The sequence below is a fragment of the Geotrypetes seraphini genome, chromosome 4 (genome assembly GCF_902459505.1).
Source record: "Geotrypetes seraphini chromosome 4, aGeoSer1.1, whole genome shotgun sequence".
NCBI lineage: Eukaryota > Metazoa > Chordata > Amphibia > Gymnophiona > Dermophiidae > Geotrypetes > Geotrypetes seraphini.
The window spans coordinates 50823095-50835590 of NC_047087.1; the positions used below are offsets into that span (position 1 = coordinate 50823095).

Here is a 12496-nt window from a genome sequence, read left to right on the forward strand (position 1 = left end):
GAAATTGTGGATGATGAGACTCCACGCCTCACGTACCATGTGAAGAGCGTAGAGCACCGTCATTTTTCTCACGAACTCAGCAGCTCTGGGGCTAGAATCCGTCCTTGCATCAATCACTGCCATCACATGACTTAGGACAAGCAACCTGCAATGGCATTTGAGGTTGGCGATTATCTCCTGGTCCATTGATTGGATCAAAGATGTTGTGTTTGGTGGCAGAAACACAAGTTTGATGTTGGTTAGTTAAACCTCATTGCTGTGTGCTGCACAGTTATCACACAGCATTACAATGTGTCTCCTGCGGCTTCTCATCAGATTGTCAAGCTTCTGCAACCATTCAATCCACAGTGACGCCGTCATCCATGCGTTCTTGTTGCTTTCATATTCAACAGGCAGGCATTTAATATTTTTGAAGCACCATTTTGACTCACACACCAGAGTACAGCTGCACATAAATTGTTGATCCCTGAGGAAGCCTTGACTAGGTGAAACGGGTCCCCGTTGGGCATTTATTTTGCTATAAAGATAAGTGCTGTTTCTATGAGATTTAGCACTTAAAGTATATATATTATTGCACTCCTCTTAAAAGACTAAGCTCAATGAAAGATACTTCTGTCCTGCTTAAGCTGTAAGATTAATCTTTATGATTGTACAGTGCAGGCATCTGAGAGCAGAGTCTTATGAGTATATTGAATCTTTAAAGTGCTTTCATTAGCTAAGATGATGTACTAAACAGGTTCTAGCTTTTCGCTACCATCCATATTACAACTTAGCAGCAATGTTAATCTCTCCTTTGGCACCTTGAAGCTAACAGTTTCACAGCGTTTGAAAGCCAATGTTCCATCAGGGATGGCACGCCAGTACAGGCCCATCTCATCGGCGTTGAAAACGTCGCATGATTCATATCTGCTAATGATTGATGGCAACACTTCCTTGACCCATCTTTCTGCACCAAACTCATCAGCGTCTTGTTTTTCGCCATACTGCTACTTGAACTTTATGCCGTTATGAAACTTCCATCTCTCCAGCTATCCATTTATTGCTTTGAAGTCTTCTACGCCAAGTTCTTCGGATAACTGTGCTGCTTTCTCCATCAGCAAAGGCCCACTGATAGGCAGTTGATAACTTCTAGTTTCAGCAAACCATCGTAGCTACGCCTGTTCAACGTCTTCAGCCTTCCCAATTCTTTTCCATTTTCTGGTCGGATTGATGTTGTTTTGCCAGTCTTTAAATAAGGCTTGCTTTTTTTTGAGAATCCAAGAAATCTTGCTAGGAGGGACGCTGTACAGTTTTGCAATGGCGACATGACTTTCCCTTTGGTCATCTCTTTAAGACATCAACACGTCCAGTCAAAGACAATGACTTATTTCCAGCGTGGTGAACACATTTAGCCAAGGACAATGACTTTTGATCAGCATGTTGGACAAGTCCAGACAAGGGTTGATCTCTTCGAGATGCCATGATGTATTTTCAAAAATTCAAACACCTGGCCAGGCCTACACTGCTGATCCGAAACATGTGGATCATCAACATGAGAACATGTTTGCTTTTAACGAGTGAACATAACGTGAGCTAATAAACGTGAGACCTATAACATCAGTGCTGATAAACAGATTCTGTGCTTATCCGATTTGCGATTATCCGGAGTTTACGTCCATTGACTTTAATGTTAAAAAAATGGGACCGTGGAGGTAGGCTACTTATAACCGGAGCGTGCGCTTAACCAACGTGCACTTAGGTGGAGTCGACTGTAATGTATTGAGAGTTTTTTGAGAGCACTCCATTCCATCTTCCCCTTGTGAACAAAAAAGGAGAATAAACAGGCCTTCCACAAGAAACAGACATGTTTAATAGAGTTGAAGAAAGCGCTCTACCATTAAAAGTTCATTTGCATTGGCTTTCACTTTAAGGGTACAAGTTCACCCAGTTCAAATTAATTTTGAACAAATAGCCAGGGCAGAATAAGAACTTCTTATGCATCCATCTGATTAACAGGGTTGCAATAAAGTGTACTGTGAGGTGAGTTATATTCAGGTACACTATGTATTTTCCTGATCTCAGAGGGCTTACAATCTAAATTTATACCTGAGGCAGTGGAGGGTTAAGTGGCTTGTCCAAGATCACAAGGAGCAGCTGTGGTATTTGAACCAGGATATCCAGGTTGTCACCCCAGGTACACTAACGAGAGTTTTGATTTACCCATTTCAACTTGATAGAGAACAAAAATCGAGATCTCTCTCCTTTCTTGCACCTCATCAATAGGTTTTCTAGTAGTAATGCCGTTGGCTGATTCCTTTTGCCATTGACATATTTTCATGGCACTTCATAGTAAATACTTATATCGCTATCTCCATTGCTACTTCTTATTACTTAACAGCTATTTTTAATTTTTATGAGAGAGCTTGCTAATTTGTCACGTGTATCCTGGATGAGTTTCCAGAAGAGGTTCAAAAAGTCCTATTTGCGGTCTTTTGCATTAAGAATTCTTTGCTCCATTTTCACAAGCTATGGTGTGAGCCTATCTGATTTATTATGAATAATTCCCATTGTGTCAGTTTTCAAAAAATATCAAGTGCTTCCTTTTAGCCGAAAGTTTTCCCAAAACTTAAACCCCAGCAAGGGCCTCTGCTTTGCGCTAGAGATACACAGTTCATCCACCCAAATTTACAAGCCTATAACTTTTAACTCTAACTGCATTTTTTTGATTCCTAAATAAGATGGCCTGTTTGGCTTGAGCTAACCAATTTAGTGGACCAATGCTCAGAACCTAAGGCCTGCACTAGAGCCGAATAGCACTAGACTAGCACCGGCCTTAATCTGTGCAGAATGATCAGAGGGCTGCAGCACAGGAAACAATGTGTGCCAAAGATTAGCAAAAACCCTACCTTTACCGCTGGAAATCTAACGTTAAGCTCAGAACTGGTGTTTGAAGAGAGAATTTCTACATTTTTTTCATCTTAAAATATGCCTCTTTTTGATTTTATTTCAGAAGCAGATGGAAGCCATTGCTGGGATTTGAAAAACAAATGTCTGTAGGTTTGAGCAAACCCGAAAGTGAAAGCACACATTGGTACCTGTTTTCTGCACTTAAATATAAGCATTTAAAGGTGCAGAAAACAGGTACCAATGTGTGTTTCATGTCCTGGTTTGCCTGTGCATGTGCACAAGAGCTGTGCTTATTGCAAAACTCTTGTGTGCATGCACCAGTTACATTCCTCCTCATTACTTTTGGATTTACAGCACGAATACCATTTGCATACCATTAGCATTGAGCATTTGGGAGCTACGTTTTGGCACGTTTTGGCACGTTTGTGAGTCGGTTACTGTTCTTATAGCACGGAAGTTCTAAGCATCTGGTGTCTGAACTGTTTAATGCTTTGATTTATTTCAAGTAACACTGCTTCAGACTAATACAACTCCTCTTCTGTTTTCTGAACCAGCAAAGTTGTATAACCGGAACTGATCTCCTCATTCTTATCTACCGTATTTTCTCGCATATAACGCGCGCGTTATAAGTGGTTTTTACGTACCGCGCATAACCTTGCACGTTATACGCGTGAGCGCGTTGTACAAAATTTTTTTTACATAGTTCCCCCCCGACGTCCGATTCACCCCCCCCCCCCCGCAGGACCGCTCGCACCCCCACCCCGAAGGACCGCTCACCCGCACCCCCACCCCGAAGGACCGCTCGCACGCACTCCCACCCGCACCCCCACCCTGAAGGACCGCTCGCACCCCCACAGCCTCCCGAACCCCCCCCCCATCATGTAGAAGCTCCTACCGGTGTCCTGCTGCTTCCTCTTGGCGGTCCCGACACCCGACACGATTGGGACAAGAGGGAGCTCAAGCCTTCTTGCCCCAGTCAACCGCGGCACCCCCGACACGATCGGGGCAAGAGGGAGCTCAAGCCTTCTTGCCCCCCCGACTCCCCGACACGATCGGGGCAAAAGGGAGCCCAAGCCCTCTTGCCCCGCCAACTCCCCGACAATATCGGGCCAGGAGGGAGCCCAAGTCCTCCTGGCCCTGGCCCTGGCGACCCCCCCCTCCCGCTAGTTGTTCGGGCCAGGAGGGAGCCCAAACCCTCCTGGCCACGGCTACCCCCACCCCGCACTACATTATGGGCAGGAGGGATCCCAGGCCCTCCTGCCCTCGATGCAAACCCCCCTCCCCCCAACGACCGCCCCCCCAAGAACCTCCGACCGCCCCCCCAGCCGACCCGCGACCCCCCTGGCCGACCCCCACGACACCCCCACCCCCCTTCCCCGTACCTTTGTGTAGTTGGCCGGACAGACGGGAGTCAAACTCGCCTGTCCGGCAGGCAGCCAACGACGGAATGAGGCCGGATTGGCCCATCCGTCCTAAAGCTCCGCCTACTGGTGGGGCCTAAGGCGCCTGGGCCAATCAGAATAGGCCCGGGAGCCTTAGGTCCCACCTGGGGGCGGGGCCTGAGGCACATGGGCCCAACCCGACCATGTGCCCAAGGCCTCGCCCCCAGGAGGGACCTAAGGCTTCCGGGCCTATTCTGATTGGCCCAGGCACCTTAGGCCCCACCAGTAGGCGGTGCTTTGGGACGGATGGGCCAATCCGGCCTCATTCCGTTGTTGGCTGCCTGCCGGACAGGCGGGGTTGGCTCCCGTCTGTCCGGCCAACTACACAAAGGTACGGGGAAAGGGGGTGGGGGTGTCGTGGGGGATCGGCCAGGGGGGTCGCGGGTCGGCTGGGGGGCGGTCGGAGGTTCTTGGGGGGGGGGCGGTCGTTGGGGGGAGGGGGGTTTGCGTCGAGGGCAGGAGGGCCTGGGATCCCTCCTGCCCGTAATGTAGTGCGGGGTGGGGGTAGGGGGGTCACCGTGGCCAGGAGGGTTTGGGCTCCCTCCTGGCCCGAACAACTAGCGGGGGGGGGGGGGGGCGCCAGGGCCAGGAGGACTTGGGCTCCCTCCTGGCCCGATATTGTCGGAGAGTTGGGGAGTCGGCGGGGCAAGAGGGCTTGGGCTCCCTTTTGCCCTGATCGTGTCAGGGAGTCGGGGGGGCAAGAGGGCTTGAGCTCCCTCTTGCCCCGATCGTGTCGGGGGGTGCCGCGGTTGGCTGGGGCAAGACGGCTTGAGCTCCATCTTGCCCCGATTGTGTCGGGGGTGCCGCGGTTGGCTGGGGCAAGAGGGCTTGAGCTCCCTCTTGCCCCGATCGTTTCGGGGGTGCCGCAGTTGGCTGGGGCAAGAGGGCTTGAGCTCCATCTTGCCCCGATCGTGTCGGGGGTGCCGCGGTTGGCTGGGGCAAGAGGGCTTGAGCTCCCTCTTGCCCCGATCGTGTCGGGGAGTCGGGACCGCCAAGAGGAAGCAGCAGGACACCGGTAGGAGCTTCTACATGATGGGGGGGTCGGGAGGCTGTGGGGGTGCGAGCGGTTCTTCAGGGTGGGGGTGCAGGTGCGGGTGGGAGTGCGTGCGAGCAGTCCTTCGGGGTGGGGGTGCAGGTGCGTGCGAGCGGTCCTTCGGGGTGGGGGTGCGAGCGGTCCTGCGGGGGGGTGTGAATCGGACGTCGGGGGGGGGGGGGCATCAGGCTTTCAGGGTGGGGACAGGACTTCAAGGGGGAGAGGAGAGTTGGGGCGAGCGAAAGGAGAGTCGGGGTGTCCAGAGGAGAGTCGGGGCGGGCGAAAGGAGAGTCGGGCAGCATGCGCGGTATACGGGTGTGCGCGGTATATAAAAATTTCTGTACAGAAATGTGTGTTTTTTGCGTGTTATACCCGTGTGCGCGTTTTACATGGGAGCGCGTTATCTACGTGAAAATACGGTACTTCTGCAGCTTCTCCAATCAACTTATAGAAATCCATAATTTATACTCTCTTCTCAGATATATTTCTCATTCTAGTGTTGGTTCTCTGTTTACAGATGTTTTGCTGAAACAGTAGTCATAAGCTTTGATTCTGATCCTTTTTTTCTCTGAAGAAGATGCAGAAATAGTTCAGCCTGCTGACAAGAGCCCTAGCTGAGCACATCTATCGCCATTCATTCATATTCCAGAGCCAACCCTCCAGTTTCCGTTTTTAAGGTGCCTTTCAGGAACGTAGTGAGCCCAAGATGTTTTTCTTTCTCTTCAAACAAACTTCAAAAAAACGCAAAACTTTACCAATAAGAAACAAAATGTACCAAAAAAAATTGGCACTTTTCTTATCATTCTTATCACCTTGATTGTGTTTTGAACTTTTCTCGGGGGGGGGGGGTTTAAAAACGCCTCTTAGCCTTTTTGCTCCTGTTTTGAATTCAGGGTTTATTCAGGGTTCATTATTCAGGGTTTATTATTTGCATTCAATTTAAAAAAAAACCAAACAAACAACCTACCAGGAACGTTATGATGCATGGGGCGGTGTTCATTTAGACCTCATAGATCTGGTGCTAGTCACCTATGGGCACTTGCCCGGGGCCAAAACAAAAAACGAAGGTTTGACTGAGCCCGTACTGAGGTTCCTTTACATTTATATTTTCATTGGACGGGTGTGGATTTCTAACAGGTAGCTTAAAGCTTTTTGCCAATTTTTTGGGGTACATCTTCAAACAAGCCAACATGAAATTCTCAGAGGTGATTGATGAGAATCTATGGCTGTCACCTCTGTAATTGAATAGTGGGAAAGTGATTGAAATCTGTCCTTTTAAACACCCTCTATTCAAGCACTGTCCACATGTATTGGCAGGAAGGTTTCCTCTCTCCCTCTGACCCAGCAGCATTAGTCAGGGTGGGCTGTAGTGTTAAGGCTTAAGGAGGCTTTCGTCCTATGAGAAAGAGATAGAGACTGACGACATCCATTCGAGTAAGACTTTTGCTGGGCTAATAATTTACTAGATGCTCCAAAAGGCACATTACCTCATGAACTCTGTGTAGTGCTATCTTTTATTATAAGTATGCCACAAGACCCGGTTTCTATATGCCAGCAAACTGGTAGATGGCTCCCCCTACCCCCCATGGAGGGTCACCGGATGCAGCATAGGGATGTTTTTTTCATCAAAACAATAATTGACTTCTCTAAAGATTGGTATGTCAATCTGTGTATCTATAGTGCTTCTGGTAAGTTGAGGCAGCATAACGTCAGGAAGTTAATTTGAGTGATAAATAATCATTTGCCACCTGGGAAGTGTATTTATTATCTCGGTGTTTATGAATATATGCTCTGCATTTATAGCTTCCCTTCTCACCTGTCCCTCCCCAAAAAACAAGATATCTCACCTATTTGGCTTCTCCCTTTGTAACTTGGCATCTTCCCATGACTCCCAGATCTATATTTCCGTATCCAAGAGGCCAGATGCAAATCTCTTGATTGCCTGTGCAGCATTGCTGCTTGGGTGTTCTGTCATCATATGAAACTTAGTGAAGCCAAAATGATACTTATGCCCTCCTCCCCCCTCCCCCCACCGCTACCTTCTTAGTCACTGCAGATAACATAAGTATTGTTTTGGTTCTCTCAGCCTACTACCTTGGGGTATTTTTTTTTTTTTGACTCCTCACTTCTCTACACACCTCCTCAATACTGACAAACTACTAATCCTTTTCTTTCTCCACAACCTCTCCAAACTCTGTTGCTTCCTTTCTGAACAAACTACCACATCATTTGCTTCCTCCTCCCACTTAGACTACCACAACATGCTCTTTAGAGGTCTGCCTCTGAAGGATTTCTCTCCATTGCAGTTTTATTCAGAACTCACATCTTCCCAAAGTGTTGACAGGACCATTTAATTCCTCTTCTTGAATTATTACTTTGGGTCCCTTGCTTGCCTATAATTGTATTCACTTTTCAGCACCTCAGTATCTCTTGTGTTCTTTTCCTTTATGGTTCTCTTTTTCTAGATTCTATTCAATGGGCAAGTCTTTCAGAGGCTGACTGAAACTGAATCTGCAAACAAAACCAAAATGAGCATGATAACCTCCCTTACTGAAGACCACCTCTCAGGTTTATCTTACAAGCCACGGTGGTCTAGTAGTGTAGTCTGGGCAAATGTGATACCAAGTTGCTCCTGCTCCCTGCTGGCTGCACCCTCAAAATGGCTGCCTTTTTTGATCTCCTAACTATCTGCCTTTTTTGATCTCCTAACTATCCAGTTAGTGGATGAAATATTGCTCTTAACCATGTATCTCCTGGCTCTACATAGACTCCCAACTCCCTTCCCCGGATAGTGTTGAGTCAGTCTGACCAGATTTTAAGGGGCACTTTCAGATTAAGTGCAGCTCAAAATCTGGGTGTGACCTGGTGGACAGGCCTTATCCAGGTAGTATCCCACATATTTCTAACTGGATAACAAGATCCTCCTTGTCCTGGAATGTGTTGAGTTTGGGTTGGGGATGGGGGAGACTGTGCATGTACATTTTAGGATTTTCAAATGCACATCTACCCTCAAATTCTATATATGGCACTCAAAATTGCATATGCAATTTAATTGTCTAGCGCCAATAATTAGGCACCAACAATTATTGGTATTAATTAACAACAATTTGAATTTACACATCTCACTAGGCACTATTCTATAAAGATTCACCTGTAAATTTAATGTGCATCTGTAAAGGGGGTATAGCTATGGCAGGTCATGGGGGTGGTGGTCAGGTGTGTTCACTACAGATGCGTGCAGTATTACGAGAATATGGAAAATTCACACCTAATTTTTAGACATGAGGAATTATCCCAGGTTTTTGTTATGTAAATCTTTGCATCCAAAATTGGGTATGGATTCTGGCAGCCCAGCTCAGAGCACCGCTTACAGAATAGTGCTAGGTGCTCATTTTTTTGGATGCCCAAATTTGGATGTCATTTACTAAATTTAGTCTCAAGTATTTTCCCCCTTCTGCTCGCAGATAAAACTGGTGCATGAATGTACATACTTTTGTGCTTCCATAAGGTACCTTGTAAACTGCTTTTATCTTGTAAAATTCATATTCTCCTGTTAAAGATTGAGCACCAGATCTCTGGGTACAAAAGTACTTGTGTTCTTTGTACTGGTGGGGGCACTTTGAAAACTGCTGCCCTGATGGCTGTTCTGGGCATTTTAATTCTTATCTAAGATCTCAAAAGTGAAATTGCAGATTGTCAACCTACCGTTAAAATTGTCCACAGTACCTGAAGATTGGAAGGTGGCCAGCATAACACCAATTTTTAAAAGGAGGGGTTTCAGGGGATGATCCAGGAAATTACAGACCAGTAAACCTGACGTTAGTACGGAGCAATATGGTAGAAACTCTTATAAAGAACAAAATTACTGAATACATAGACAAACATGGTTTAATGGGACAGCGTCAACAGATTTGGCCAAGGAAAATCTTGACTTACCATTTTGCTTCATTTGAAGGTGTGAATATACGTGGATAAAGATGAGCTGGTTGATGTAGTGTATCTAAATTTTTCAGAAAGTTTTTGACAAAGTCCTCATGTCAGACTTCTGAGAAAATGAAAAAGCCATGAGATAGGAGGCAGTGTTTTGTAGATTAGGAACTTGTTAAAGGAGAGGACACTAACCCCCCCTCTTCTACTAAACTGTGCTAGCGGTTTTAGCGCGGGGAGCTGCGCTGAATGGCCCGCGCTGCTCCCGACGCTCATAGAGTTCTTAAGAGCATCGGGAGCAGCGCAGCTACCGGCGCTAAAACTGCTAGCGCGGTTTAGTAGAAGAGGCCCTAAGAGTAAGGTTAAATGGCTATTTCTCTCAATGGAGGAAGGTGAAGAGTGGAGTGCAGCAAGAATCTGTACTGGGACTGGTCCTTTATAACACATTTATATATGATCTGGAAATGGGGATGAGAAGTGAGGTGATCATATCTGTAGATGACATGAAACTATTCAAAGTTGTTAAATTGCATGTGAACTCTTGGAAGGCAGGAAGACTGGTCATCTTGATGGCAGATGAAATTGAATGTGGACAAGTGGAAAATATTGAATAGCGGAAAGAGTAATCCAAATTATAATTACATGATTCAAGGTACCATTTTAGAAGTCTCTACCCTACAGTACATTGAAATCTTCTTATACAGCACGCTGGTACACACGCCCAGTGGCTTGTGGAGTGTGAAATCCGCCGGGCGTGTGTACCAGCATGCTGTATAAGAAGTTAGTGGAGAGCAGCAGGTCCAGCGTCGGACCAAGCTATGCACTTAAGCTAAGTTAAAAGGTTTTTTTTTCTATCACATTCCCTTTTCACAGTGGTAGGTTTGGTGCCCAGTTGATAATTACATTTTTTTGATGTAGAGTGTTTTTGCCAGTAAGAAAAGTACATGCAGCTTACAATCTGTAGTGATTGCTGCCATTATAAGTAAATTGAGGCTTTTTCTCCACTTTTCTGAACTAAATAGTTATCTTTGAAGCACACCCCACCTCCGGCGAGTAACATTATATATTTTTGAGTTTTTGGTTTTCCTGTTACTCGGTAGTATTTTTCTTGAGAGATGTTTAAATAACTATGTGATATAAATGCACATAAGGCAAGTCTTTTTCAACTGAAAGGAAGCTCTGGAATGAGGGGGGCATAGGATGAAGGTGAAAGGGGATAGACTCAGAAGTAACCTGAGAAAATATATTTGCATGAAAAGGGTGGTGAATGTGTGGAACAGTATCCCAGTTGAGGTGTTGGAGATGAAAACTATTTTAATTCAAGAAAGTCTGGCACAAGTACATTGGATCTCTAAGGGAGAGGAAAGGATAATAGATGCATGGTTAGGCAATATGGCCTTTATCTACCTTCATTTTTTTTCAGTTTTTCAGTTTCATTGATTGGTTGTGTTTGTACAGCAGATGCAAGATTTTGGAATTGAATTTTCTTCAGATACTTTTGTTAATGTTCTTTCAGAACATTAACAAAGCACAATTACAGCTTTTAATATTTAGTGAATTTCATGCTGTTTTTGGTTCCTTTTATTTATTTTTCTTTCTCTCTCTCCAGACCGTCTGGATATCCGTGCAGCTAGAATTCTTCTAGACAATGATCATTATGCCATGGAGAAACTGAAAAAAAGAGTTTTGGAATATCTAGCTGTAAGACAACTGAAGAACAACCTGAAAGGACCCATTCTTTGCTTTGTTGGCCCTCCTGGAGTGGGTAAAACAAGTGTGGGGAGATCAGTGGCAAAGACCCTGGGCAGAGAATTCCACAGGATTGCACTGGGAGGAGTGTGTGATCAGTCTGACATTAGAGGCCACAGGTACATGATAAACACACGTGCCTTTTAGTGTCTCATATCCCTTCTTGTTTTTCTCATTTTCTAAAGGCTTTTTACCTCATGCAGTATGGTCATGTGTTCAGTGGTGGGCAACATCGGTCCTTGAGGGCCACAACTCAGTTGGGTTGTCAGAATTTCCCCAATGAATATGCATGCCATCTATTTGCTTACAGTGGAGGCAGTGCATGCAAATGGAACTTGTGCATATTCATTAGTGAAATCCTGACAATCCAATTGGATTGCGGCCCTCAAGGCCCAAGGTTGCCCACTGATGATCTTTTATATGCCTTAATATGGGAGACCTTTGAGCAGTAGAATGCTTCAATATTGCTCTAAATTGTATTTATTTGGTTTTAGATCCCGTCCTCCTCAAAGAGCTCAGAATGGGTTACAGTTTACCATCAAAGTGTTACAATATACAGTCAAACCTCAGTTTGCGAGTAACATGTTTTGCAAGACGAGCAAAACGCCCGCAAATTGTGTCTCGCAAAACGAGCGTTGACTCAGAAACCGAGCTCTCAGATATGGTGGCCCAGGGGTGGGTACTTGCCTGTGAGTGCCGCAGCCCTTTCAGCGGGGTGGCTTCCTTCCCTCGGGGTCCCCACGCGGCTGCCCTCCCGCTTCAGCCGATGACTCTGCTGGCCGCCAGCGCTTCCCGGCCGCCATCCTGTAAAGCATGCACAGGACCTCTCAGCTCCCGAGCCAAGCCGGCCGCCGCCCCAAGAACGCATGCGCCACGTACAAGCACGCACCCCCTGGGCCACCATAGCAACCTTCGGTTGTGGAACGAATCTTCTGAGTTTGCATTATGGCCTATTGGGAACTTTGCTTTGATATACGAGGGCTTTGGCTTAAGAGCATGCTTCTGGAATGAATTATGCTCGTTACTGTACATACAGTTTGAATTGATGTTGTATGATGTCATAGAATTGCACATGTTGCATGAATTTATGCTGCTGTGCTTTTTATTCTTTTTGGTTTTTGGTTTTATGTATTACCAGCAGAAGACCAGTCCATGAATTCACCACCCTTTCTGTGAAGAAGTATTTCCTCAGGTTACTTCTGAGTCTCCTCTTTTACCTTCATCCTATGCCCCCTCATTCCAGAGCTTCCTTTGAATTGAAAGAGACTTGCCTCCTGTGCATTTATGCCACGTAGGCATTTATATGTATATATGTGTATACATGGGTTGGTATGTCTCTGCTTGTTTATATGTATGTCTCATAACAGTACTGAATGCTGAAACACCACAAAATATGATTATAGGCTGTGTCTCAAAGTCACCAATAATATATATACTGCAAGTTCTCACAATGAAGTTG

General features: G+C 45.9%; 1 protein-coding gene across 3 annotated transcripts in view; it reads left to right on the forward strand.

Moving 5' to 3' along the window:
- Window positions 1-12496, forward strand: part of LONP2 (lon peptidase 2, peroxisomal) — a 201978-nt gene that overhangs the window by 45721 nt on the left and 143761 nt on the right. For all 3 annotated transcript variants that reach the window (XM_033941471.1, XM_033941474.1, XM_033941473.1), the window contains exon 7: window positions 10898-11156. In XM_033941471.1, coding sequence (XP_033797362.1) covers window positions 10898-11156 — 259 coding nt within the window. The remainder of the gene's footprint in view (window positions 1-10897; window positions 11157-12496) is intronic.